This window comes from Aphelocoma coerulescens, unplaced genomic scaffold (genome assembly GCF_041296385.1).
Source record: "Aphelocoma coerulescens isolate FSJ_1873_10779 unplaced genomic scaffold, UR_Acoe_1.0 HiC_scaffold_205, whole genome shotgun sequence".
NCBI classification, from domain to species: Eukaryota; Metazoa; Chordata; class Aves; order Passeriformes; family Corvidae; genus Aphelocoma; species Aphelocoma coerulescens.
Window position 1 is genome coordinate 19,232 of NW_027183551.1, and position 20,365 is coordinate 39,596.

Below are 20,365 nucleotides of genomic sequence, written 5' to 3' on the forward strand. Positions count from 1 at the left end.
AATCCCCCCCAAACCTCCCCCCCCCCCCCCCCCCGTACCTGCCGTGGTTGCCACGTCCCGGGCGAGCCCGAACTTTGCCCAAGGGGCGGAGGAAGGAGCCGGGCGTGTGTGTGGGGGGGGGGCGGGGAAGGAGGAAAAAAAAGGGGGGACCCCCCCCTTGGAGAACCCCAAAATCTTCTTGAGATCCCCCCAAAAAAAACCCGCACCCAAAAGGGTCAAATTTCACCCCAAAAAAAGGCGACCCCGAATTGTCGGGATGCGAAAAGTCCTCGGAATGCCCCGAATCCAACCCGAATCCCACCCGAATCCCACCCGAATCCAGGCGCGCCCCAAAATTTTGGGGACCCCTCCGCACCCCAGTTGCACCCCCCAGATTCAGAATTTCCCCAAAACCCGCCAAAATTGCCCCAAATCCCCTCAAAATCTCCCCAAATCCAGACCCACAAAGGAGCCCCCAAAACCCTTCCGAGCCCCCAAATCCACCCCAAAAGCGCTCAAATTCTCCCCAAATCCGGACCCCAAAGGGCGCCCCAAAAGTTTCTGACCCTCCCGCACCCCAAATTTATCCGTAACCCCCCAAAACTTCCCCAAATCCCCCCAAAATTTCCCCAAATCCCCCCCAAAAACCTTCCCCAAATCCAAACCCCTAAGGACCCCCAAAAGCCTCCCAGAACCCCAAAACCGCTCAAATTCGCCCCAAATCCGGACCCCAAAGGGCGCCCCAAATTTTCTGACCTCCCTGCACCCCAAATTCACACGGAGTGCCCCAAAATCCCCCCAAAAACCCCCAAATCCCCCCAAAAAACAGGATACGCCTCAATTTTAAACCAATTTATTGGAATCCAGAGATTTTTTTTTTGGGGTGGCCCCAAAACTTTTGGGGTTTTTGGGGTTTTTGGGGTCAGACGAAGCTGAGGTGGCGCTCGGGGTGGGATCCCGACCCCAAAACTCCCCAAAATCCCCCCAAAACCGCCCCAAAAAAACCAGGAGACGCCTCAATTTTAAACCAATTTATTGGAATCCAGAGATTTTTTTTGGGGGTGGCCCCAAAACTTTTGGGGTTTTGGGGGTTTTTGGGGTTTTTGGGGGTCAGACGAAGCTGAGGTGGCGCTCGGGGTGGGATCCCGACCCCAAAACTCCCCCAAATCCCCCCAAAACCCCCCCAAAAACCAAGACACGCCTCAATTTTAAACCAATTTATTGGAATCCAGAGATTTTTTTTTTGGGGTGGCCCCAAAACTTTTGGGGTTTTGGGGCTTTTTGGGGTCAGACGAAGCTGAGGTGGCGCTCGGGGTGGGATCCCGACCCCAAAACTCCCCCAAATCCCCCCAAAACCGCCCCCAAAAAAACAGGAGACGCCTCAATTTTAAACCAATTTATTGGAATCCAGAGATTTTTTTTGGGGTGGCCCCAAAACTTTTGGGGTTTTTGGGGTTTTTGGGGTCAGACGAAGCTGAGGTGGCGCTCGGGGGGGACCCCGTACCCCAATTTGTGCTCCTCAAAAAGGGCCTCGAGCTTCTCCAGGTACCGGCGGTGCCAAAGTTCCACCTCCTCCCCCGAAGGATTTGGGGTTCGGGGCAGCTCCAGGGGGGCCCCCACTTTGTTTTTGGGGTCAGAAACCCCCCAAAAAAATCCCATTAAAAGTTATCCCCAAAGCTCCAGGAATTTCCTTTTCCCCCGGGGAAAAGGGGATGGGGAACACCCCAAAAAATTTGGGGTGCGGGAGCCTCTCCCTCCCCCACCCCCCCCGCTGGGATTTAGGGGTTCCCGCCCTAAAAGATCCCCCCAAAATCCTAAAGGATGGATTTGGGATTCCCCACCCTTCCCGGGGTGAATTGTTGGGGGTTTTTCCCGAATTTTGGGGTTTTTTCCTCAAATTTTTGGGGTTTTTTTCTCAAAATTTTGGAGTTTTTTTCTCAAAATTTTGGGGTTTTTTCCTCAAATTTTTGGGATTTTTTTCCCGAATTTTTGGTTTTTTTTTTCCTCAATTTTTTGTGGTTTTTTTTTTCTCCAATTTTTGGGGGGTTTTTCTCAAATTTTTGGGGTTTTTTTCCTGAATTTTGGGGGTTTTTTCTCCAATATTTAGTCCTTTTTTTCCCCCAAATTTTTGGGGGTTTCCCCCCAATTTTTTGGTCTTTTTCCCCCCAATTTTTGGTCCTTTTTCCTCCAATTTTTTGGGGGTTTTTTTCCTCAAATTTTTGATCTTTTTCCCCCAATTTTTGATCTTTTTTCCCCCCAATTTTTGATCTTTTTTCCCCCCAATTTTTGATCTTTTTCCCCCCAATTTTTGATCTTTTTCCCCCAAATTTTTGATCTTTTCCCCCCAGTTTTTGATCTTTTTCCCCCAATTTTTTTTTGGTTTTTCCCTCAAGTTTGGGGGGCTTTCCCCCCAGTTTTTGGGGTTTCTTTCCCAAACTTTTGGTCTTTTTCCCCTCAATTTTTCGTCTTTTTCCCCCCAGTTTTTGATCTTTTCCCCCCAATTTTTTGATTTTTTCCCCCAATTTTTGGTCTTTTTTTCCCCAATTTTTTTTTTTGGTTTTTCCCTCAATTTTTTGGGGTTTTCCCCCAATTTTTCGTCTTTTTCCCCCCAAGTTTTTGATCTTTTCCCCCCAATTTTTTTATTTTTTCCCCCCAATTTTTGGTCTTTTTCCCCCAATTTTTGATCTTTTCCCCCCAATTTTCTGATCTTTTTCCCCCCAATTTCTGATCTTTTCCCCCCAATTTTTGATCTTTTCCCCCCAATTTTTGATCTTTTCCCCCAATTTTTGATCTTTTCCCCCCAATTTTCTGATCTTTTGCCCCCAATTTTTGATCTTTTTTCCCCCAATTTTTGATCTTTTCCCCCCAGTTTTTGATCTTTTTTCCCCCAATTTTTGATCTTTTTTCCCCTAATTTTTGATCTTTTCCCCCCAGTTTTTGATCTTTTTCCCCCCAATTTTCTGATCTTTTCCCCCCAGTTTTTGATCTTTTTTCCCCCCAATTTTTGATCTTTTTCCCCCCAATTTTTGATCTTTTTTCCCCCAATTTTTGATCTTTTTTCCCCCCAATTTTTGATCTTTTTCCCCCAATTTTCTGATCTTTTTTCCCCCAATTTTTGATCTTTTTTCCCCCCAATTTTTGATCTTTTCCCCCCAGTTTTTGATCTTTTTTCCCCTCAATTTTTGATCTTTTTCCCCCAATTTTTGATCTTTTTTCCCCCCAATTTTTGATCTTTTTCCCCCCAATTTTTTGGTCTTTTCCCCCCAAATTTTTGGGGTTTTTTTCCCAAATTTTGGTCTTTTTCCCCCCAATTTTTTGATCTTTTTCCCCCAATTTTTGATCTTTTCCCCCCAATTTTCTGATCTTTTTTCCCCCAATTTTTGATCTTTTCCCCCCAATTTTTGATCTTTTTCCCCCCAATTTTTTTGGTGTTCCCCCCCCCAATTTTTTTGGTTTTCCCCCCCCCCCCCCCCGAGGTTTTTGGGGGCTCACCGACGGTGTGGATGGGCCGGCGGAAGGGCAGGAGGCCGAAGCTGTACTGGAAAACCCCTCGGGCGTGGAAAAGGGGGAGCGCGACCCCCAAAATCCGCTGGAGCCGCCCCTGGAAGCGCCGGAGCCGCGAGCCCGGAGGGTTCGGGATCTGCCGGAAGAGCTCGTTCTCCCCAAAACTGAACACGGGCACCAGGGGGGTCCTGGCAAGGGGGTGGGCAAAGGGGTTTTTTTTGGGGGGGGATCCCCAAAATGCTCAGTTCTGGTTCTTCCACCTGGAAACGCCCACCAGGAAATGCCAAAATTCCTCGCCTGAAATTCACGCTGGAATCATGAAATTTCTCCTTGGGAAGATCAGATCTGCCCTGGACACCCCAAATTCATCCCAAATTCCCTCTGGGGATCCCAAATCCCCTCTGGGACACCCCAAATCCACCCCAAATCCCCTCTGGGACACCCCAAATCCCCTCTGGGGACCCCAAATCCCTTCTGAGACAGCCCAAATCCCCCCAGATCCCTTCTGGGACACCCCAAATCCCCCCTCAATCCCCTCTGGGGACCCCAAATCCCCTCTGGGACACCCCAAATCCCCCCTCAATCCCCTCTGGGGACCCCAAATCCCCTCTGGGACACCCCAAATCCCTTCAGGGACACCCCAAATCCCCCCAAATCCCCTCTGGGACACCCCAAATCCCCCCAAATCCCACCCGAATTTGAGGGCGACGCGCACGAAGCCCCCCCAGCCCCCCAAATCCCCTTCTGGGACACCCCAAATCCCCTCTGGAGACCCCAAATCCCCGCTGGGACACCCCAAACCCCCCCAAATCCCACCCGAATTTGAGGGCGATGCGCACGAAGCCCCTTCCAGCCCCCCAAATCCCCTCTGGGACACCCCAAATCCCCTCTGGAAAACCCCAAATGCCCCCAAGTCCCCTCTGGGACACCCCAAATCCCCCCCAAATCCCCCCAAATCCCACCCGAATTTGAGGGCGATGCGCACGAAGCCCCCTCCAGCCCCCCAAATCCCCTCTGGGACACCCCAAATCCCCTCAAATCCCCTCTGGGACACCCCAAATCCCCCCCAAATCCCCCCAAATCCCACCCGAATTTGAGGGCGATGCGCACGAAGCCCCCTCCAGCCCCCCAAATCCCTTCTGGGACACCCCAAATCCCCCCAAATCCCACCCGAATTTGAGGGCGATGCGCACGAAGCCCCCCCAGCCCCCCAAATCCCCTCTGGGACACCCCAAATCCCCCCCAAATCCCCCCAAATCCCACCCGAATTTGAGGGCGATGCGCACGAAGCCCCCTCCAGCCCCCCAAATCCCCTCTGGGACACCCCAAATCCCCCCAAATCCCCCCAAATCCCACCCGAATTTGAGGGCGATGCGCACGAAGCCCCCCCAGCCCCCCAAATCCCCTCTGGGACACCCCAAATCCCCTCTGGAAAACCCCAAATGCCCCCAAATCCCCTCTGGGACACCCCAAATCCCTTCTAGGACACCCCAAATCCCACCCGAATTTGAGGGCGATGCGCACGAAGCCCCCCAGCCCCCCAAATCCCTTCTGGGACACCCCAAATCCCCCCAAATCCCCTCTGGGACACCCCCAAATCCCCTCTGGGACACCCCAAATCCCCCCAAACCCCCCCCGAATTTAAGGGCGATGCGCACGAAGCCCCCTCCAGCCCCCCAAATCCCCTCTGGGACATCCCAAATCCCCCCCAAATCCCCCCAAATCCCACCCGAATTTGAGGGCGATGCGCATGAAGCCCCCTCCAGCCCCCCAAATCCCCTCTGGGACATCCCAAATCCCCCCCAAATCCCCCCAAACCCCCCCCGAATTTAAGGGCGATGCGCACGAAGCCCCCTCCAGCCCCCCAAATCCCCTCTGAGACATCCCAAATCCCCCCCAAATCCCCCCAAATCCCACCCGAATTTGAGGGCGATGCGCACGAAGCCCCCTCCAGCCCCCCAAATCCCCTCTGGGACATCCCAAATCCCCCCCAAATCCCCCCAAACCCCCCCCGAATTTAAGGGCGATGCGCACGAAGCCCCCTCCAGCCCCCCAAATCCCCTCTGAGACATCCCAAATCCCCCCCAAATCCCCCCAAATCCCACCCGAATTTGAGGGCGATGCGCACGAAGCCCTTCCTGCGCAGCAGCTGCAGCCGGAGCCCCCCCGGGTGGGCGTCCAGGGACTCGGGGGGTCCCCCCAGGGCGATGACGGCCACGGTCCCCCCCTTTTCCCGGCCCAGAAGGTGCTCGAGGCTCGCGGCTTCCGAGGAAACCAGGCCTGGAACGGGGACACCCCAAAAATTTGGGGGGTTCAGGGAGTTGGGGGCACCCCAAAAATTGGGGGGATTCAGGGAGTTGGGGGCACCCCAAAAATTTGGGGGGTTGGGGGGAGGGAAGGAAGGATTTTGGGGGGGGGGATTCGGGGATTTTGGGGACACCCCAAAAATTTGGGGGATTCAGGGAGTTGGGGGATTCAGGGAGTTGGGGACACTCCAAAAATTTGGGGGGTTTGGGGGGGATTCAGGGATTTGGGGGATTCAGGGAGTTGCGGGCACCCCAAAAATTGGGGGGATTCAGGGAGTTGGGGGATTCAGGGAGTTGGGGGCACCCCAAAAATTTGGGGGATTCAGGGATTTGGGGGATTCAGGGAGTTGGGAGCACCCCAAAAATTTGGGGGATTCAGGGATTTGGGGGATTCAGGGATTTGGGGGCACCCCAAAAATTTGGGGGATTCAGGGATTTGGGGGATTCAGGGAGTTGGGGACACCCCAAAAATTTGGGGGATTCAGGGAGTTGGGGGATTCAGGGAGTTGGGGACACCCCAAAAATTTGGGGGATTCAGGGAGTTGGGGGATTCAGGGATTTGGGGGCACCCCAAAAATTGGGGGGGTTTGGGGAGGGAAGGAAGAATTTGGGGGGGGATTCGGGGATTTTGGGGTTTCGGCCCCAAAATTTGGGTGCTGGGGGAGGGGTTTGGGGGGGATTCAGGGATTTGGGGGAACCCCAAAAATTTGGGGGGTTGGGGGGAGGGAAGGAAGGATTTTGGGGGGGGGGGGGGATTCCGGGATTTTGGGGGATTCAGCACCAAAGTTTGGGTGGTGGGGGAGGGGTTTGGGGGGGATTCGGGAATTTGGGGGATTCAGGGATTTGGGGGATTCTGGGAGTTGGGGACACCCCAAAAATTTGGGGGATTCAGGGAGTTTGGGGTCCCATGGGATTCGGGGATTTGGGATTCGGACCCCCAAAATTTGGGTGCTGAGGGAAGGGATTTAGGGATTTAAGGATTCAGGGATTTGGTAAAATCCAGGGAATTTTTGGGGGATAAAACCCCGAAAATTCGGGAAGCAGCAACTCAGGAGCTTCAATCCCCAAATCCCCCCAAAACCTCGATTTTTTGGGGGATTTGGGGCTCGAAATTCAGGGATTTGGGGATCAGAATCCCGGAATTCGGGGCACTCAGAACGTGAGGAATTGGGTGAAAACCCTGGAATTTCGGGATAAAACCCCGACAATTTGGGAGCTTCAATCCCTGAATCCCCAAATCCCCCCAAAACCCCAATTTTGGGGATTTGAGGCTCGAAATTCAGGGATTTGGGGATCAGAACCCAGGAATTCAGGGCGCTGGGTGTGTCAGGAATTGGGTGAAAACCCTGGAATTTCGGGATAAAATCCCGACAATTCAGGAGCTTCAATCCCTAAATCCCTAAATCCCCAATTTTTGGGATTTAGGGCTCGAAATTCATGGATTTGGGGATCAGAATCCAGGGATTCGGGGCGCTGGGTGTGTCAGGAATTGGGTGAAAACCCTGGAATTTCGGGATAAAATCCCGACAATTCGGGAGCTTCAATCCCTAAATCCCTAAATTCCTAAATCCCCAATTTTTGGGATTTAGGGCTCGAAATTCAGGGATTTGGGGATCAGAATCCAGAGATTCGGGGCACTGGGTGTGTCAGGAATTGGGTGAAAACCCTGGAATTTCGGGATAAAACCCCGACAATTCAGGAGCTTCAATCCCTAAATCCCTAAATCCCCAATTTTTGGGATTTAGGGCTCGAAATTCATGGATTTGGGGATCAGAATCCAGGGATTCAGGGCGCTGCGTGTGTCAGGAATTGGGTGAAAACCCTGGAATTTTGGGATAAAATCCCGACAATTCAGGAGCTTCAATTCCTAAATCCCTAAATTCCTAAATCCCCAATTTTTGGGATTTAGGGCTCGAAATTCAGGGATTTGGGGCTCGAAATTCAGGGATTTGGGGATCAGAACCCAGGAATTCAGGGCGCTGGGTGTGTCAGGAATTGGGTGAAAACCCTGGAATTTCGGGATAAAATCCCGACAATTCGGGAGCTTCAATCCCTGAATCCCCAAATCCCCCCAAAACCCCAAATTTGTGGATTTGAGGCTCGAAATTCAGGGATTTGGGGCTCGAAATTCAGGGATTTGGGGGATCAGAATCCAGGGATTCGGGGCACTCAGAACGTGAGGAATTGGGTGAAAACCCTGGAATTTCGGGATAAAACCCCGACAATTCAGGAGCTTCAATCCCTAAATCCCTAAATCCCCAATTTTTGGGATTTAGGCCTCGAAATTCATGGATTTGGGGATCAGAATCCAGGGATTCGGGGCGCTGGGTGTGTCAGGAATTGGGTGAAAACCCTGGAATTTCGGGATAAAATCCCGACAATTCGGGAGCTTCAATCCCTAAATCCCTAAATTCCTAAATCCCCAATTTTTGGGATTTAGGGCTCGAAATTCAGGGATTTGGGGATCAGAATCCAGAGATTCGGGGCACTGGGTGTGTCAGGAATTGGGTGAAAACCCTGGAATTTCGGGATAAAACCCCGACAATTCAGGAGCTTCAATCCCTAAATCCCTAAATCCCCAATTTTTGGGATTTAGGGCTCGAAATTCATGGATTTGGGGATCAGAATCCAGGGATTCAGGGCGCTGCGTGTGTCAGGAATTGGGTGAAAACCCTGGAATTTTGGGATAAAATCCCGACAATTCAGGAGCTTCAATTCCTAAATCCCTAAATTCCTAAATCCCCAATTTTTGGGATTTAGGGCTCGAAATTCAGGGATTTGGGGCTCGAAATTCAGGGATTTGGGGATCAGAATCCAGGGATTCAGGGCGCTGGGTGTGTCAGGAATTGGGTGAAAACCCTGGAATTTCGGGATAAAATCCCGACAATTCGGGAGCGTCAATCCCTGAATCCCCAAATCCCCCCAAAACCCCAAATTTGTGGATTTGAGGCTCGAAATTCAGGGATTTGGGGCTCGAAATTCAGGGATTTGGGGGATCAGAATCCAGGAATTCGGGGCACTCAGAACGTGAGGAATTGGGTGAGAACCTGGGAATTTCGGGATAAAACCCCGACAATTCGGGAGCTTCAATCCCTAAATTCCTAAATCCCCAATTTTTGGGATTTGGGGCTCGAAATTCAGGGATTTGGGGATCAGAATCCAGGGATTCGGGGCACTGGCTGTGTCAGGAATTGGGTGAAAACCCTGGAATTTCGGGATAAAACCCCAACAATTCGGGAGCTTCAATTCCTAAATCCCTAAATTCCTAAATCCCCAATTTTTGGGATTTAGGGCTCGAAATTCAGGGATTTGGGGCTCGAAATTCAGGGATTTGGGGATCAGAATCCCGGGATTCGGGGCGCTGGGTGTGTCAGGAATTGGGTGAAACCCCGGGAATTTTGGGATAAAATCCCGACAATTCGGGAGCCTCAATCCCTAAATCCCTAAATCCCCAATTTTTGGGATTTAGGGCTCGAAATTCATGGATTTGGGGATCAGAATCCAGGGATTCAGGGCGCTGGGTGTGCCAGGAATTGGGTGAAAACCTGGGAATTTCGGGATAAAATCCCGACAATTCGGGAGCTTCAATCCCTGAATCCCTAAATCCCCAATTTTTGGGATTTGGGGCTCGAAATTCAGGGATTTGGGGGATCAGAATCCAGGAATTCGGGGCACTCAGAACGTGAGGAATTGGGTGAAAACCCTGGAATTTCGGGATAAAATCCCGACAATTCGGGAGCTCCAATCCCTAAATCCCTAAATCCCCAATTTTTGGGATTTGGGGCTCGAAATTCAGGGATTTGGGGGATCAGAATCCAGGGATTCAGGGCACTCAGAACGTGAGGAATTGAGTGAGAACCTGGGAATTTCGGGATAAAACCCCGACAATTCGGGAGCTTCCATCCCCAAATCCCCGCTTTTTTTTTTTTTTTTTTTTTTTTTTTTTGGAACCCTTTTCCCGAATTTTTTGGGTTTTTTTTTTTTTTTTTGGGAGGGAGAGGACAATTCCCACTCACCCCCCGCCATGGCGTATTCCCGGAAAAACGGGAGGCGGAACCAGCAGGGGAGGGTGAGGAGGTGCGGGCGCAGCCCCGGGAAGAGCCCCCCAAATCCCGTGGCTTCCGTGCAGAAATTCCCAAAAGCTCCGGCGGCCAAAACCCCGTGGGGGTGGAAGCCGAAAATGTAATTCCTGCCGGGATCCAGCGGCGCCGTGCGGATCAGCTGGAATTTTTTGGGGTTTTTTTTTAGGTTTTTTGGGGGTTTTTGGGAAGGTCAGAGAGCCCCAAAATTGTGGGGGTGAAAGGGGAAAAAAAAAGAAACCAAAAAAAGAGGGGAATGATCCCAAAATTCCTCAAAAAGGGGTCGGGAGATGGGGGGGAGGGGTGGGGGGAGATGGAGGAGATTCCCCAAATTCTTTCGGGAGAGTGGAGAATTCCGCCCCCCCCCCCCAATTTCTCCAGGGGATTCCCCCCCGAAATGGCCCCGGGTGACGTCAGGGAAGCCAAACCCAAGCAGGGAATCCCCAAAATCCCCCGAAATTCCATCCAGGGACCACCCCCTCCCCTCCAACCCCCTAAAACAACCCCAGGACACCCCAAAATTCACTCAGGGATCCCCAAAACCCCCCCCAATCCCACCCAGCGACCCCCAAATCTCAGCCAGGAACCCCCCAAAACTCACCCAGGGACCCCAAAACCCCACCCAGGGACCCCAAAACCCCACCCAGGGACCCCTAAACCCCCCCAAAACCCACCCAGGACCCCCAGATCCCACCCAGGGACCCTTAAACCCCCCCAAATCCCACCCAGGGACCCCCTAAACCTCCCCAAACCTCACCCAGGGACCCCAAAACCCACCCAGGGACCCCCAAATCTCACCCAGGGACCCCCCAAAACCCATCCAGGCACCCCCCAACCCCCCCCAAACCCACCCAGGGACCCCTAAACATCACCCAGAGACCCCCTAAAGCCCCCAAAACCCTCCCAGGGACTCCTAAACCCCCCAAATCCCACCCAGGGACCCCTAAACCTCCCCAAAACCCACCCAGGGAGCCCCAAATCCCACCCAAGGACCCCCAAAACCCCCCCAAACCTCACCCAGGGACCCCAAAATCCACCCAGGTACCCCTAAACCCCATCCAAGGACCCCTAAACCCCCCAAAACCCACCCAGGGACCCCCAAAACCCACTCAGGTACCCCCCAAACCCCCCAAAACCCACCCAGGGACCCCTAAACCCCATCCAGGGACCCCTAACCCCCCCAAATCCCACCCAGGGACCCCCAAAACCCACTCAGGTACCCCCCAAACCCCCCCAAAACCCATCCAGGGACCCCCAAAACCCACTCAGGTACCCCCTAACCCCCCCAAAACCCACCCAGGGACCCCTCAACCCCTCCCAAAACCCACCCAGGGACCCCAAAACCCACCCAGTGACCCCCTAAACCCCCCCAAACCCACCCAGGGACCCCAAACCCCCCCCCCAAACCCACCCAGGGACCCCCTAATCCTCCCCAAACCCACCCAGGGACCCCTAAACCCCATCCAGGGACCCCTAAACCCCCCAAATCCCACCCAGGGACCCCCAAAACCCACTCAGGTACCCCCTAACCCCCCCAAATCCCACCCAGGGACCCCTCAACCCCTCCCAAAACCCACCCAGGGACCCCAAAACCCACCCAGGGACCCCCAAAACCCACTCAGGTACCCCCCAAACCCCCCCAAAACCCATCCAGGGACCCCCAAAACCCACTCAGGTACCCCCTAATCCCCCCAAATCCCACCCAGGGACCCCTCAACCCCTCCCAAAACCCACCCAGGGACCCCAAAACCTCCCCAAAACCCACCCAGGGACCCCCAAAATCCGCCCAACTCCCCCCCCCCTCCCCCGGCTCACCGAGATGGGGAAGTAATCCCGGAAGTGGCGCCAGACGGGCCAGGCGCGCACCCAGGCGCAAGGGCGCCCCCCGCGGCGGGGGGTGTGGCGGTCCGCCAGCAGCCACAGCCCGTAGAGCAGCGCCGGCAGCCAGAGCGGCCCGCGCAGCGCCAGCACGAACAGAACCGTGCACAGCTGCCCTGGGGGGGGGTCCGGGGGTCCGCCGGGGGGGTCACAGGGAAGCCCCCCGCCAGGGCTACCGAACGCCCCAAGAACCCCGATTCTCGGGCTCTGCGTTTTCCCGCTGCACCCCAAAAACCCCCGGGGGAAAAGCAGCGCTGGAGGCTCAGTTAAAGCACGCGGCGGGGCGGGAGTTGGGGGGCGCGTGGACCCCCCCCCCCAGAGCTACGGACCCCCCCAGGAACCCCGTTTTTTGGGGTCTCCGTTTTCCCGCAGCACCCCAAAAACCCGCTCCGTCGGGGGGAGGGGGGTTGTGCACTGTGCAGCGCTGCCCTAAAGAATCCCGACTGTTGGGGTCACGGGGGAGGGGGCCAGGGGGGGTTTTGGGGACCCCCCTCCCATGTCACCCCCACCCCCAAAGTCACCAACCCCCTTTTTGGGGTCCCCATTCCCCAAAAACCACCCCAAATCCCCCTTTTTTTGGGGGAGGGGGAGGGAACGCTCAGCGCTGCCCTGAAGAACTCCAGGATTCCGGAGGAAGGGGGGGGGTCAGGGGGTTTTGGGGGACCCCAGAAGGGTTTTGGGGACCCCCTCGGGGCCCCCCCAAAGCGCTCACCGAGGAGGAGGAAGGAGAAAACCCATTGGAGCACGGCCAAGGTCTGCAGGCGGCGGCGCAGGGGGAGGCGGAGGGGGGCGAAGCGCAGGGGGGGCATGGCCGGGGGGGGGATTTGGGGGGGTTTTGGGGGGTCCTGGAGGGGTTTGGGGGGTCCTGGGATGGGGAGGAGTGGGTTTGGGGGGGGGTACTGGGAGCGGGGAGTGGAATTGGGGGGGTTACTGGGAGCTGGGGGGGAGTTACTGGGAGCTGGGGGGGAGTTACTGGGAGGTGGGGGGGGGATTTGGGGGGGTTTTGGGGGGTCCTGGAGGGGTTTGGGGGGTCCTGGGATGGGGAGGAGTGGGTTTGGGGGGGGGTACTGGGAGGTGGGAGTGGAATTGGGGGGGTTACTGGGAGCTGGGGGGGAGTTACTGGGAGCTGGGGGGGGATTTGGGGGGGTTTTGGGGGGTCCTGGAGGGGTTTGGGGGGTCCTGGGATGGGGAGGAGTGGGTTTGGGGGGGTTACTGGGAGCGGGGAGTGGAATTTGGGGGGTTACTGGGAGCTGGGGGGGAGTTACTGGGAGCTGGGGGGGGATTTGGGGAGGTTTTGGGGGGTCCTGGAGGGGTTTGGGGGGTCCTGGGAGGGGGAGGAGTGGGTTTGGGGGGGGGACTGGGAGGTGGGAGTGGAATTGGGGGGGTTACTGGGAGCTGGGAGTGGAATTGGGGGGGTTACTGGGAGCTGGGGGGGAGTTACTGGGAGCTGGGGGGGGATTTGGGGGGGTTTTGGGGGGTCCTGGAGGGGTTTGGGGGGTCCTGGGAGGGGGAGGAGTGGGTTTGGGGGGAGTACTGGGAGGTGGGAGTGGAATTGGGGGGATTTTGGGGGGTCCTGGAGGGGTTTGGGGGGTCCTGGGATGGGGAGGAGTGGGTTTGGGGGGGGTACTGGGAGCGGGGAGTGGAATTTGGGGGGTTACTGGGAGCTGGGGGGGAGTTACTGGGAGCTGGGGGGGGATTTGGGGGGGTTTTGGGGGGTCCTGGAGGGGTTTGGGGGGTCCTGGGAGGGGGAGGAGTGGGTTTGGGGGGGGTACTGGGAGGTGGGAGTGGAATTGGGGGGGTTACTGGGAGCTGGGGGGGGTTACTGGGATCGAGGGGGGAATTACTGGGAGCTCGGGGGATTACCGGGAGCAAGGTGGGAGTTACTGGGAGCTACTGGTTTTAATGGGAGAAGCAGGGAGAGGTTACTGGGAGCTACTGGTTTTAATGGGAGAAGCGGGGAGAGGTTACTGGGAGCTACTGGTTTTAATGGGAGAAGCGGGGAGAGGTTACTGGGAGGCGCTGGTTTTAATGGGAGAGGCAGGGAGGGTTTACTGGGAGGTGCTGGTTTTAATAGGGAAGGGGTTACTGGGAGGCGCTGGTTTTTACTGGGAAAGGAGGGAAGGGGTTACTGGGAGGCGCTGGTTTGACTGGGAAAGGAGGGAAGGGGTTACTGGGAGGCGCTGGTTTGACTGGGAAAGGAGGGAAGGGGTTACTGGGAGGCGCTGGTTTGACTGGGGCGGCCCCGCCCCCTCCCAGGGGGGTTTTGGGCAATTTTGGGGTTGTGCAAAGGGGGGGAGGGGAGGGGCAGAGGGGGTGGGGATGGGCACTGGGACACACTGGGATGCACTGGGATATACTGGGGGGATACTGGGATGAACTGGGAGGTCACTGGGATGCACTGGGAGGTCACTGGGACACACTGGGATGCAGTGGGAGGTCACTGGGACACACTGGGATGAACTGGGATGAACTGGGATATACTGGCGGGATACTGGGATGAACTGGAGGGGGCACTGGGACACACTGGGATGAACTGGGATGCACTGGGATATACTGGGGGGATACTGGGATGAACTGGAGGGGGCACTGGGACACACTGGGATGAACTGGGATGAAGTGGAATGCACTGGGATATACTGGGGGGATACTGGGATGAACTGGAGGGGGCACTGGGAGGTCACTGGGACACACTGGGATGAACTGGGATGCACTGGGAAGTCACCGGGATGAACTGGGATGAACTGGAGGGGCACTGGGAGGTCACTGGGATGAACTGGAGGGGGCACTGGGAGGTCACTGGGACACACTGGGATGAACTGGGATGTACTGGGAGGTCACTGGGATGTACTGGGAGGTCACTGGGATGAACTGGGATGAACTGGTGGGGTGACCCCAAACAGCCGCGGAACCCGGGGGGGGGTCACGGGGTTTATTTCGGGTTTGGGGACGTCCCCGGGGGGCTCCCGTCCCCTCCTGGGGGGTCCTCAGGGTCTCGGGGGTGTCCCCAAGGGGGTCTGGTGGCATCTCGAGGGTCCTGGGGACGTCCCCAAGGGGGCCTGGTGACATTTGGGGGTCTCGGGGGTGTCCCCAAGGGGGTCCGGTGGCACCTTGAGGGTCTCAGGGATGTCCCCAAGGGGGTCCGGTGACATCTTGGGGGTCTTGGGGGTGTCCCCAAGGGGGTCCGGTGGCACCTTGAGGGTCTCAGGGATGTCCCCAAGGGGGTCCGGTGACATCTTGGGGGTCTCGGGGACGTCCCCAAGGGGGTCCGGTGGCATCTTGGGGGTCTCGGGGGTGTCCCCAAGGGGGTCCGGTGACATCTTGGGGGTCTTGGGGGTGTCCCCAAGGGGGTCCGGTGGCACCTTGAGGGTCTTGGGGGTGTCCCCAAGGGGGTCCGGTGGCATCTCAGGGACATCCCCAAGGGGGTCCAGTGGCACCTTGAGGGTCTCGGGGGTGTCCCCAAGGGGGTCCGGTGGCACCTTGAGGGTCTCGGGGGTGTCCCCAAGGGGGTCTGGTGGCACCTTGAGGGTCTCAGGGACATCCCCAAGGGGGTCCGGTGGCACCTTGAGGGTCTCGGGGGTGTCCCCAAGGGGGTCCGGTGGCACCTTGAGGGTCTCGGGGGTGTCCCCAAGGGGGTCCGGTGACACCTCGGGGCTGTTCAAGTTCTCTCCGCGGGGCTCTCGTGACCTGGGGACAGCCCGAGGTGTCGCCTTCCCTCGGGGCCACCTCCGGGGTGTCCCCGTGTGTCCCTGGGAGTGTCCCCAATGTCCCCCGGTGCCACCTCCAGAGGTGTCCCCGTGTCCCCAGAGGTGTCCCCACATCCCCAGAGGTGTCCCCGTGTGTCCCTGGGAGTGTCCCCAATGTCCCCCGGTGCCACCTCCAGAGCCCAACCTCCTCCTGGTGTCCCTGGGTGCCACCCCCAGGGTGTCCCCATGTCCCCAGAGGTGTCCCCGTGTCCCTTAAAGCCACCTCCAATGATGTCCCCGTGTCCCCAACGGTGTCCCCATGTCCCCTATCCCACCCCCAACAGTGTCCCCATGTCCCCAGAGGTGTCCCCGTGTCCCCAGAGGTGTCCCCATGTCCCCTATCCCACCCCCAACGGTGTCCCCATGTCCCCAGAGGTGTCCCCGTGTCCCCAGAGGTGTCCCCATGTCCCTTAAAGCCACCTCCAATGATGTCCCCATGTCCCCAACGGTGTCCCCATGTCCCCTATCCCACCCCCAACGGTGTCCCCATGTCCCCAGAGGTGTCCCCATGTCCCCAGAGGTGTCCCCGTGTCCCTTATCCCACCCTCAATGATGTCCCCATGTCCCCAGAGGTGTCCCCACATCCCCTGGTGCCACCTCCAGTGCCCCGCCTCATCCTGGTGTCCCTCGATGGCACCCCCAAGGGTGTCCCCATGTCCCCAGAGGTGTCCCCATGTCCTTTGAGGCCACCCCCAGAGGTGTCCCCGTGTCCCCTGTCCCACCTCCAACGATGTCCCCGTGTCCCCAGAGGTGTCCCCGTGTCCCCTATCCCACCCTCAACGGTGTCCCCATGTCCCCAGAGGTGTCCCCACATCCCCGGAGGTGTCCCCGTGTCCCCTATCCCACCCTCAACGGTGTCCCCGTGTCCCCAACGATGTCCCCGTGTCCCCTATCCCACCTCCAACAATGTCCCCGTGTCCCCAGAGGTGTCCCCATGTCCCCTGCTGCCACCCCAACGGTGTCCCCACATCCCTGGGAGTGTCCCCTTGTCCCCTATCCCACCTCCAATGATGTCCCCGTGTCCCCAACGATGTCCCCGTGTCCCCTGTCCCACCTCCAACGATGTCCCCACATCCCTGGGAGTGTCCCCTTGTCCCCTATCCCACCTCCAACGGTGTCCCCGTGTCCCCAATGATGTCCCCATGTCCCCAACAATGTCCCCGTGTCCCCTGTCCCACCTCCAACGATGTCCCCGTGTCCCCAGAGGTGTCCCCAGAGGTGTCCCCATGTCCCCAGAGATGTCTCCGTGCCCCCTGTCCCATCTCCAATGGTGTCCCCACGTCCCCAGCAATGTCCCCATGTCCCCAGAGATGTCCCCAACGACGTCCCCGTGTCCCCAGAGGTGTCCCCAGAGGTGTCCCCACGTCCCCAACGATGTCCCCATGTCCCCAGAGGTGTCCCCAGAGGTGTCCCCACGTCCCCAACGATGTCCCCGTGTCCCCAGAGGTGTCCCCAGAGGTGTCCCCACGTCCCCAACGATGTCCCCGTGTCCCCAGAGGTGTCCCTGTGTCCCCTGTCCCACCTCCAACGATGGCCCCACGTCCCCAGCGATGTCCCCATGTCCCCAGAGGTGTCCCCAGAGGTGTCCCCGTGCCCCCTGTCCCATCTCCAATGGTGTCCCCACGTCCCCAACGATGTCCCCGTGTCTCCAGAGGTGTCCCCATGTCCCCAGAGGTGTCCCCAGAGGTGTCCCCATGTCCCCAGAGATGTCCCCAACAATGTCCCCGTGTCCCCAGAGGCATCCCCAACGATGTCCCCGTGTCCCCAGAGGTGTCCCCATGTCCCCAGAGATGTCCCCAACGATGTCCCCGTGTCCCCAGAGGCGTCCCCAGCGACGTCCCCGTGTCCCCTGCTGCCACCTCCAGTTCCCCACCTCCTCCAGCCTCGTCCCCGCGTCCCTCGCTGCCACCTCCAGGGCTGACATCCTCCTCCTCCTCTTCCTCCTCCTCTTCCTCCTCCTCCTCCTCCTCCTCTTCCTCCTCCTCCTCCTCCTCGCCGTCACCCCGGGGGTCCTCCCCGTCCCCCCACTCCCTGAGCACCCTGAAGGGCTCCCCGTGCCCGGGCACGATGACATCGGCCACGGCCACCAAGCGCCGGCGGCTGCGCCGCTGCTCCGCGGGCTCCTCGCTCAGCGCCCGCCACTCGCCCTCGTCCTCCCGGCGCTCGAACGCGTCCCCGGCCACCGCCACCGTCCCCAGCGACGTCCCCGAGGCCACCAGGCTGACGTGGGCCCGCGTGTGGCCCGGCGTGGGGGTCACCTGCAGGTGGCCGGGGTGCAGCACCAAGGGCACGCCGCTGGCCAGCCCGTGGGGCAAGTAGCGGCCCCGTCCGCGGCTCAGGTCGAAGCCCACCAGGACGGTGGCGTCGGGGAAGAGGTTGATGTTGCCCACGTGGTCCGAGTGGCCGTGGGTGACCACCACGTGCGTGACGTCGTCCGGGCTCAGCCCTCGGGCCGCCAGGAGCTCGGGGAGGTGGGGCCGGAGCCAGGGGCCGCCGGTGTCCACCAGGACGGTCAAGGGACCCCCCGAGACGAGGGTGACGGAGCCGTCGGCGTGGACGGAGCCGTCGGGGTTGGGGGTGTTGAAGCCCACCTGGAGCACCCGGACGGAGTAGAGGGGGCCCGGGATGGACAGGGAGCCCAACGGGGAGGTTTGGAAGCGCCGGGGCATTTTTTTGGGGGGGTTTTAGGGGTTTTTTTGGGGGGGGGGGGATGATGGTCAGAGGGTTCCGGTGGCCTGTGGGGGGGAGATCAGGGTGGAGGAGACCCCCCCATTCCCTTCAATGGTCTCTCCCATTGCCCCCCATTTCCCTCAGTGGTCTCCCCCATTTCCCCTCCCATTGTCCTCAATGGTCTCTCCCATTATCCCCCCTCTATCCCCCCCCATTTCCTCCCAATGGTCTCCCCCATTCCCCCCCATTCTCCTCAATGGTCTCTCCCATTATCCCCCCTCTATCCCCCCCCATTTCCTCCCAATGGTCTCCCCCATTCCCCCCCAATTTCCCCCCCATTCTCCTCAATGGTCTCCCCCCTTTGCCCCCCTCCATTCCCTCCAATGGTCTCCCCCATTTCCCCCCAATAGCTCCCCCCATTCTTTCCCAATGGTTTCCCCCGTTCCCTCCCATTCCCCCCCGTGTCCTCCCCATTACCCCCCATTTTCACCCCAGTGGTCTCTCCCCATTCCCCCTCCACTCCCACAATGGTCTCCCCATTCCACCCCAACGATCCCCCCATTTCCCCTCAGTTGTCCCCCCGAAATGTCCCCCCCAAACCCCCCCATTTCCCCCCCATTCTCCCCAATGGTCCCCCCGTCCCCCCCCCCGTTCCCCCCTCAATGGTTTCCCCCTCTCCGTTACCCCGCGCGCCTCCAGCGCCTCAGGCCGAACCCCGCCTCCCTTTCCCGCCTCTTTGCAGGTCCTGGCAGGGCCATAGTAACCCGCATTCACCGCCACCTCCCACTCCCTCAACAAACCCCGCATCCCCTTCATATCGCACTGATATATCGCGATAGTAATTATCGCCTTTACCCTCGGGCAGTTTGATGGAAATTCATCCCCGTTGTTTTTATTCCCAACCCGCGCCGTCCAGGACCCGCGGCGGCGGGAGGCGGGGCGCCAAGATGGCGGCGGCGCTGAGGGGCCGCGCCAAGATGGCGGCGGCGGGAGCGGCCTGAGGGGCGGCCGGAGCTCCCCGCGCTCCCTCCGCGGCCCCGCCGCCCCTTCTGGGGGGGTCCCCCTGGCTTTGGGGGGCTCGGAGAGAGCGCGGAGATGGCGGAGGAGAAGAAGCTGAAGCTGAGCCACACGCTGCTGCCCGCCGAGTCCATGAAGGTGATGGCGGAGGCCATGGGGGTCGCGGGGGTCCCTGAGGAGACGTGTCAGCTGCTGGCGGAGGAGGCGAGCTACCGCCTCAAGGAGGTGGCGCAGGTGAGGGGGAGACCCCGAAATTTGGGGGGGCACAGGGGGTGGGAAGGGGGAAGGAACCCCTTTGGATCCCCCAGGTGTGGGGGGTGGGGATGGGGAGGGGGAGACCCCAAAATTTGGGGGCTGGGTGTGGGGGAGGGACCCCCTTGGAGCTCAAACTTCCCCCCCCCAAATCCCCTTTCCCTTTCATTTTCCCACTTTGAACCCCCTTTTCCCCCTAAACCCTCCCTAAACCTCCTTTTCACCCCTTTATTCCTCCCAAAATGCCCCTTTCTCCCCCTTTTCTCATCCTAAGCCCCCTTTCCTCCCTAAAGTGTCCCCCAAATCCCCATTTTGCCACCCAAAATCCCTTTTTCATCCCTTCCTCCTCCCATTTTCTTACCTTAAAGTACTTTTTTCTCCTCTTTTTCCCCCTTTTCCCACCCTAAATCTTCTTTTTCCCCCACAGGATGCTCTCAAGTTCATGCACATGGGGAAGAGACGAAAACTCACAACAGGAGATGTCGATTTTGCCCTCAAGCTGAAAAATGTGGAGGTAAAACCCTCCCCAAATTGAGGGGAAAAAACTCCAAAATTGAGGGAATCCCCTCAGAATTGAAGGAATCCCCTCAGAATTGAGGGAAGCTTTTCCGAAGTTGAAAAAAATCCCCTCAAAATTGAGGGAATTCCCTCAAAATCGGGAGAAACTCATGCAGGAATTGAGGGGAACTTCTTCCAAATTAAGGGAAATCCCCCCAAAATTGAGGAAAACGGCTGCAAAACGAGAGGAACTCCCCCCACAATCAAGGAGAATCCTTTGGAAATCGAGGAAAGCTCCCCAGAATTGTGGAAAACTCTTCCAAATCAAGGGAAATGCCCCCAAAACTGAGGAAAACCGTCCCAATTTGAGGGAAATGCCCTAAAATTGAGGGAAATCACCCCAACATCGAGGGAAACTTTCCCAAACCAAAGGAAATTC

At 57.9% G+C, this 20,365-nt stretch overlaps 4 protein-coding genes across 4 annotated transcripts in view; 1 reads left to right on the plus strand and 3 right to left on the minus strand.

Annotated features, from left to right (window-relative positions):
- Positions 1 to 1,394: 1,394 nt before the first annotated feature.
- On the minus strand, positions 1,395 to 12,555 carry LOC138101158 (2-acylglycerol O-acyltransferase 1-like). The gene is made up of 6 exons (XM_068999017.1): positions 12,459 to 12,555; positions 11,684 to 11,862; positions 9,806 to 10,010; positions 5,589 to 5,763; positions 3,472 to 3,671; positions 1,395 to 1,598 (listed from the first exon to the last, which is right to left on the minus strand). Exons 1-6 carry the CDS (start codon positions 12,553 to 12,555, stop codon positions 1,444 to 1,446), a joined length of 1,011 nt encoding a protein of 336 aa, XP_068855118.1. The 3' UTR covers positions 1,395 to 1,443.
- Positions 12,556 to 14,640: 2,085 nt separating this feature from the next.
- LOC138101163 (uncharacterized) lies at positions 14,641 to 17,430 on the minus strand. Its single transcript, XM_068999023.1, has 2 exons — positions 17,363 to 17,430; positions 14,641 to 15,430 (listed from the first exon to the last, which is right to left on the minus strand). Exon 2 carries the CDS (start codon positions 15,145 to 15,147, stop codon positions 14,731 to 14,733), a length of 417 nt encoding a protein of 138 aa, XP_068855124.1. The 5' UTR covers positions 15,148 to 15,430; positions 17,363 to 17,430; the 3' UTR covers positions 14,641 to 14,730.
- Positions 17,431 to 17,432: 2 nt separating this feature from the next.
- Positions 17,433 to 18,181, minus strand: MBLAC1 (metallo-beta-lactamase domain containing 1; the record flags this gene model as incomplete). The annotated part of the gene is made up of 1 exon (XM_068999018.1): positions 17,433 to 18,181. A coding segment is annotated over exon 1 (726 nt), but the record flags the coding sequence as incomplete, so codon positions are not given.
- A 919-nt stretch (positions 18,182 to 19,100) lies between these two features.
- TAF6 (TATA-box binding protein associated factor 6) overlaps positions 19,101 to 20,365 on the plus strand; it is a 32,636-nt gene continuing 31,371 nt past the window's right edge. Inside the window, exons 1-2 of the mRNA XM_068999026.1 lie at positions 19,101 to 19,410; positions 19,856 to 19,942. Coding sequence (XP_068855127.1) covers positions 19,255 to 19,410; positions 19,856 to 19,942 — 243 coding nt within the window. The 5' untranslated portion in view covers positions 19,101 to 19,254. The remainder of the gene's footprint in view (positions 19,411 to 19,855; positions 19,943 to 20,365) is intronic.

Excerpts from the sequence above, each read along its gene's own strand:
- LOC138101163 (XM_068999023.1), bottom strand. The coding sequence starts at position 15,147 with ATGCCACCGGACCCCCTTGGGGACACCCCCAAGACCCTCAAGGTGCCA.
- LOC138101158 (XM_068999017.1), bottom strand. The coding sequence starts at position 12,555 with ATGCCCCCCCTGCGCTTCGCCCCCCTCCGCCTCCCCCTGCGCCGCCGC. Across the intron at positions 11,863-12,458 it reads TTTCTCCTTCCTCCTCCTCG|GGCAGCTGTGCACGGTTCTG; the intron begins GTGAGCGCTTTG and ends ACCCCCCCCCAG. Across the intron at positions 3,672-5,588 it reads CGCATCGCCCTCAAATTCGG|GACCCCCCTGGTGCCCGTGT; the intron begins GTGGGATTTGGG and ends CCCCCTTGCCAG.